The 7,232-nt window shown below is 37.0% G+C and overlaps 2 protein-coding genes across 2 annotated transcripts; both read right to left on the bottom strand.

The window, feature by feature from the left end:
- Positions 1-731, bottom strand: RHIMIDRAFT_289942 (uncharacterized protein; the record flags this gene model as incomplete). Its single annotated transcript, XM_023613686.1, has 2 exons — positions 1-181; positions 243-731. 2 exons carry the CDS (start codon positions 729-731, stop codon positions 98-100), a joined length of 573 nt encoding a protein of 190 aa, XP_023469276.1. The 3' UTR covers positions 1-97.
- Positions 732-1,858: 1,127 nt separating this feature from the next.
- On the bottom strand, positions 1,859-2,640 carry RHIMIDRAFT_272822 (uncharacterized protein; the record flags this gene model as incomplete). The annotated part of the gene is given in 2 exon segments (XM_023612349.1): positions 1,859-1,916; positions 1,933-2,640. A coding segment is annotated over 1 exon segment (206 nt), but the record flags the coding sequence as incomplete, so codon positions are not given.
- Positions 2,641-7,232: the final 4,592 nt, after the last annotated feature.

Genomic DNA, 7,232 nt, shown 5'->3' on the forward strand with positions numbered 1-7,232 from the left:
GAATGGAATCGGCTTACTCGATGTTTAAACCTTGTGTTTGACAAGTAAGTTCTTTGTCTCAAACAGTTGTGAATTGGACTATATTCGAAGATATCCTTCATCCGCAGTTGGCCCCAGTTTGTTCGACGACCACGACCGTTCCAAGTCGGCAAATCGAGGTATATCCGCGAAACCGGAATCTCTAAGACCACCGATATATTCATTGCCTCCCAGTTAACAGAGAAATCCAGCATGTCTACTACTTGAAATAGGAGCTTGCAGCAACCCATTGCTTTTACGTCCGGCGAACGTAGCTCTGCGAAGGCCAAAGGCAGAATAGGACTGGGGCAACCCGAGAAACTGCATAAGCAGTATTGTAACGTTTGTAGGGCAAAAGAATGGTTGTAATTTGATTCCGTGTCAGGCTGTACGAGTGGTCGGAGCCAACGTAGCTGAAGTGCCTGAAGTTGGGTAGCTGGATCTAGAACCGCTAAACCGCCCTCCTTTCGCGGGCGCCGACAAGTGTCAAAGCTGATCTTCGGGAAGGATCTGAAATTGATGAATTGGTCAACTATTGCACGGATCTTGGCGAGAAAGTAAGCAGGTACAGTGAGGATACGTAGACAGTGCCATATTCTGCTCAGTATCAACGTATTGGCTATCAAACCGCGCCCTTGAACCGAGAGTCCTCGTGAGGCAAGACGATGAGCAATCAATCGAGTGGAACCAAGCAATTCGTCTAAGAAAGTCATCATCTGCGTGGAAGAACTGGTCAGCGGATAATCCGGAAAGTAAATTCGCCTGTGATCGAAAATAAATGCACCCAATGGTGAGAACAAAATTCATGTTGTATGAAATGTAAATTCGTCGTTACCAAGAATATTTTCGTAGTATCAACCTTGACGTCCATGGATATACTGTATTTCCAAATTTAGATGTCGTATTGAAACCGTTGTAATGTTATCAGAGTAATAACAAATACAAAAAGAATATGGCTCACTATTCCATTTGACAGTAATATTAACAGGTGGGCTGTCTTGGAGCTGAAATTAACCTAATATTACAAATCGCCCTCTTTAGTCTCCTTGTAAAAGTTTAAATTCTTTATTCGGTTTTTCCATGAAATCAGAACATGTAGTCATGTTTGGCAGTGCATATTCTTGAATAATCACCATGTATATTTTTCCTATTTGACATGATTTCTTTGTTCCAGGCACCTGATCCTGAAGCTTGTTTGAAAAAGAAAAACATATAGAAACCCACTTTAATCGAGTCCTTTTTTTGCTTCTTTACAGCAGTTATCAAGTGTCCCTCTGAGTGTTCAAAGATTCACCAATCAAAACTAGCCTGTCCTCATGGTCCTTGCTCTGACTCGCTTGTCCCGCCATCTTTGCTCTCTGGCGTGTATCTGGAACGTTCCCCAATAGTCTCTTCTGACGCCCTGGGTTCTCTCTGTCCTCCGTTCCTTTTTTTTTTTTTTGTTTAAACTTTCCTGGGTAGTTATCGCTACTCTCCCCAGAATGCACCTTGGTGGTAAGTAAAACTAATATTAGGATATGTGCTCTAATACTAACATACTTTTTCTCTCTTTTTCTACATATACTCATTATCTCTCTCTCTCTTTTGACATGATGCCGTTTTATTCAAACGTATTTTTCTTTGTCGTCTTTTTACGAAAATATTTTTTTTATTTTACGACAATATTTTATAAAATTAACGTCAATAATTAATAAAAATACAGTATAGTGATTACAGCCCAAAATGCTTCATAATGATACATATGAAGAAATAATAAAACTATTGTTTCCTTGGATTATCAGAGACAAAGGAAATTGTGCCAAGTGAATATGAAAGTAGTCATATTAAAGAACAAAAGGTCAAGTGTAGGAGCAACAAAATGAAGTTTTTATTTAAGTAAGCAATAGTTTGATTTCCAAGCCATTTTAGAAGCAAAGAGAGAGAGGAGGGCTTTGAGTAAGTAGGGAGTTTCCTTTTGATAGCCAAGTTTAGAAAGTAAGTAGAGATTTCTTTTTCTTTCCAAAAGACCAGAAGGCCACATTATCGCTAGCTTTCAAACCCAAGATAAGTAAAGCCATAGACTGCATGCCAGAAGACTACGGTATAAACTCTCCATGAATAAAAAGCACTCAAAGCTTAAGACTCAAAAACCAAAGACCAATCTCAAAACCATACCCCGATAAATTCAACAAAAGAGGTGCTTCAACGTACAAAGAGTGCATTTCTAAGTACCTAGGACGAAGCGTTTCGAAAGGGATGATGATTGTGGAGACATTGGAATATTTAACCTTTGGAGCATCGCAACCATCGAGCTCAGCAGTAAGAGAGGGTTTATGGGCCATTTATCAACTGTAGAGGCAGAGCCATAACAGTAGGAGCATCTCGGAATGATCCAGCATAGAGAAGCAGAAATCTATAGCAGAGCTTGATAGAGTTTGGCAGATAGTGGCAAAGTAGATTGATTGATTATATTTCTTGTGACTTCAGGACTTGAATATGTAGTTACTCCAAAGCAGTATTCATTAGCAGCAGACGTTGATGGACATGAGCAAAGTTCTTCAGGGACTTTCCGATGTTGATAAGCATGGGACAGGCATTCACTAGCATTTTCAGGCACTGATGATTATTTGTAGGTATTGATAAGTATGAGTAGGCGTTCACTGATCTTTCTAGAGATCTGATAAGCATTTGATAAGCATGAGTAGGTATTTGGGTACTTGTTTGATTGTTTGATTATTTGAGTGTACTGATAAGCAGTAGCAAGCATTTTTTTGAGTATTAGCGAGTAGTCAAGATTCCTTTAAGGCTTAGCCCCGTGAGAGGTCATTATGATAGAGCAAAATACATCAGGAACCATGAAATAGAGCCAGCAAAAGTAAATTTTCTAAACGATGGCATTAGTTATATGTCCTTTGAGATCACCCAAACACTGTTATACCTTTTCAACATAGGAAATAATAAAAACATAGGAGAATTTTAAAAGAGATAAAGAATGAAGAAAAAAAAAAAGGAAAAAGGAAAAGAATGATAGCCTCTTTTATAGTTTTTGTTTACGTAAATCATGTTGTATAGGCTGAAAATAAATGACACATGCATTCTTTCTCCAATAATGAATGAATGAATAAATAACTCATTCTCTATTTCTTCCATATTAGAACATATCCGGGCATCCGAACGTCTCCCCTTTTTTTGTATAATTTTTTCACGGCCCCTTTTCTTTTGTACGGCCGTTTGTATACATAAAGTTGACCTCACACACATACACATAATTTTTTTTGTCATTGCTTTACTTTTCTTATTTCCAGTGCGTGTTTTCTGTTTTTCTGGTCGTTTCTTTAAGAATGAGTAGAAAAGCAAGATGTGAATTAAATGTACAAGGAAAAAGGTTGAGATAGACGGCATCCTTTAAAAATGCAGCTGGTAATAAACAAAAAAGTAAAGCTTTTCTCAAAGAACACTAGGCTGCCGATTCTGTGGAACATACACAATTGACTTCATTACAGTTGTTATTTGTTAATCAAAGAAAGAAAGTCAACCATGATTGATCTATTTGGTTAGCCACTATGACTTTCTGCTAAAAGGAATCAAAATCAAATCACCCTAACCTTCATGTATCAAAACCTGTTTATCAAGTATGAAATGTAGGCGATTGAGTTGCTGGATTAGGAAAACATAAGAGTTTGTAATGTTTCTATTTTTATTTTTAGTGCACATGAGAAAAGATAAAAAGCAAAATGCTTATCCTCTATTCCTCGTGGTTATATTCCTATCCTTTTACCTTCTGCTTGTGAATTGTAGACCAACAGTAGCAACGACTGTGATTGTGATAGATTTAATGACTATACGTTCATTTTTATAGTAAAGCAATGGATTTTCTAAGTCTGCATAAACTATTTCAAATGGCGCTCGAAACAGGATGGGCTGTTAAGGTACGCGACATACTTCACTTAATGTCTTTATTGTCATGGATACTTGCGTATCATGAATGAATGGTATTATCAAATATGTGATTTATTGGGCGATGAGAAAAGGGGTTTTTATAATCATGAAAAAGAATATGAATACATAGATGCATGAAATGGATAAAAATAAGCCTTATATGGAGATAAAATAGTAAAAGAATAACTCAATAAGCCTTAGAGAAGAACAATGTGATGGCAGAACAGTTTATCACTATAGTAATGAATGCTGTTATTTGGTTGATTAAGTGTAGCCTTTACTTTGTCGAGCTCTATGGTTAATACTGCCAAGGATACTTTTACTTATAAACACAATAGTGTATGCATTTGGTATTCGCTTTATTCATAATCAAGTTTAATGTTGGTTTATTTCATTAAAGAGAAAAAGTGTTCTAATCGAAAGCTCAATCTCACTTGTTTTATTTTATTTTTTTCGCTGAAAACCTTTTTCTGATTTGGTCAACGAAATAAGCTCGAATTCAGTTACTGCTTTGGGTCAAAGTCATTTTTTTTTTTTTTCAATTTGACTGAACCATCCTATTGGGACCTATGTTTAACCGTACTAGGAGTTTATGCCTTGGGCGGAATCATAGTAGTAAACCCAGTTATCCACATGTGGACGACTATCATCTTACGCACACGGCCGCTTGGATCTTTCCCTCTTCTATTGATGATTCGGCTTCTTATTACCTGAGCAAGCTCTCACATAAGTCCTCCTCAAGCCACCAGCGGCAGTTGTCAGATGAAAGCAATGGTGGATAGCCATCATAGGGTCTTGGGTATCTTAACCACATACTACACATCCAACCACTTCTTCAAGACATTGATCAAGGCTTTTTTATCCTCTGGCTCTCGCCTTGACAAAGATTCATATAATTTATATAATCCAGACGTTCACAACGATAATACACAAGACTCTCTTTTTTTTTTTCCTCTCCTCGGTTTGCCCTGGCTCTTTGAACCGGCCTGTTACTTGATTTCTTAGGCCTTCATAGACGAGCTCAATAATTTTCAAGTTGTTATAACAAAAAGTGAAGGTGATTCTGATAGGTAGGCTCATGTTAATTAACTGAGGAGACTATATGCAACTCATACTTTCTGTAACGCCCTGTTCCTATGTGAACATAATAACAAAGAGGTGCTAAAAGAAAAACTGCAGACTAGTATAAGTAATGCTGAAGGATTTGAAATGATGCAAATATATTGACATTATATGATGCTTTAACAAATTACTGGATGTATACAACTTTGATCAAGACATTATATCAGAGTCACAATATCTCTAAGAAAAGGGTTGCTAGAAGGCTTCTCATATTCAAATGAAATGATCGCGCTTTTTGTTCCAAAAAAGGACGCTCATATAGACACACTTCACAAGCGCCTATGTCAGCTTTGCTCAATGGGTAAGGCGTCAACCATTGCAAGGTAAAAAAGGAGTCATTCATTTCATTCCAGTGTTATTCATTTTTTCTAGAAACATAAAGAGTATCCAAACTTTTTTTTTCATTTAGATTAATTCTAATAATAATAAAAAAAACATAATGCTTAGAGAAGAAAATAAAGAACCCCTGCTCTCCCTCCGAAGCGGGAAAGACCAGCTACCCGGCACTTCAACATCCGGTGATGCTCTAGGAACATCCCTTCAATCTCGGAATTGGGCAAACTATAGAGTTCGAGTGTAGGAAAAAAAAAAGGTTGGAATGAGAGCCTACTTTTATAGTTTTTGGTTTGTTTACGTTATGAATTTGAAAAGCGTTCCTGAGTTGAAAAAAAAAAATTCCTTGGCTGCATGAACTATTTCAAGGAGAATGCTATTCCTCATTCCTCATTGGGCGATTCTTTGTGGTAGGCTAATATCGTAAGACATGTTATTCAAGTAGTAATAATAAATAAGCTTCTATTGAAATATATATCTGATTGTTAATTCATAGTTGTGTTGTATAATTTTTATATAAGAATATATTTGAATACTAGCAGCATAGAATCACGTCAGATTTTAAAGAAAAGGTGGTGTAAAAGTGACTGGAGAGATTCTCTGTAATGATTCTGTGTGATGCACGAGCTTATTATACAAATACTTCTTATTCATAAGTTTAATCTTCAAGCTTTGTACATCACGATAGTATATGGGGATACATAATAGAAGATGATGAAATGAGTATCATTTTCAAGATGTTGTATTCTTTTTTCATTCAAACAAAGTGTAACTTATTACGCTAGTCTAATCAAGCTATCACGAGCTTGACTGCTACATTTGGGCAAGATTAGGGAAGTTGATCTACAAGCCACCTACTATAATACTCTTTCTGCCTGATCAAGGCCGAAACATAACATTGTGATGGACCAACAGCTCATCATATGAGAATGAATCTGATATTCGGCCCGATGTAATCATCTCAATACTGATGCAGCGCGATTTAGGCTATCCAGCTAGCTTGGTGAGGTCAACTCTGGCAATAGTACAATAACCTAGCATTCTCTTTACATGGAGTGATCTTTGGCAGGGAATATCTTCTTCTATCACTGTTATTGTCAGTAACTCCAACAAGCTGTTGTTTGATAACGTTCTCCCTTCGCTGTCGCTCCCACATCTCCCGAATGCGCAATTCTTACGGTTACCAGTGCTGCTCCACTTGCACCACCCCCACAGGCGCCGTCATAAGGCTAAGGAGTTTCCCTTTTACTTGTATCCACTGAATGTTAAACGAATATTTTCAAACATAAGATCATTTTCATTCAGGATACTTTGTGATGGATTTGGCGATGACTATAGATCTGTACCAAAGCTCATGCGAGGACATACTAATGTTATCAAGACTCATTTAAAGGGCCCATGAAGGCACAGAACGCATCAAGGACGAATCCAATTGCTGAAATGGATCAAAACAATGCGATTGTTACTGACTTGAAAAAATCAGAGAATAAGTAGCAATACTTGCAGCAAAAAACTTGAAGCATACAGTCCAAAATAGGGGTGGCTAAAATAATTTCACATTTTGGTACTACAGGCAAGGCAGAGCCTATCACTGACGAAACCAACCTTGAAGAAAACAGCGCTGTACATGAGATTAAACACTCATATTGTGTGTTTCAGTCTGATGAAAATGTTAAAAGTATCTATAAAGGCGATCAATACAAACCAACGTTATGCTCAATTAAAAATTTCAAATACCCAACACATTGGCTATCATTAGTATCCTTCTTTGCTAAGAAATTAGCAATTAGTAACGATCTGTCAGCTAAACGACAGCTTCAGTTTCTTTTTTTTTTTTTTTT

Source organism: Rhizopus microsporus, assembly GCF_002708625.1.
Source record: "Rhizopus microsporus ATCC 52813 unplaced genomic scaffold scaffold_3, whole genome shotgun sequence".
Taxonomy (NCBI): Eukaryota; Fungi; Mucoromycota; class Mucoromycetes; order Mucorales; family Rhizopodaceae; genus Rhizopus; species Rhizopus microsporus.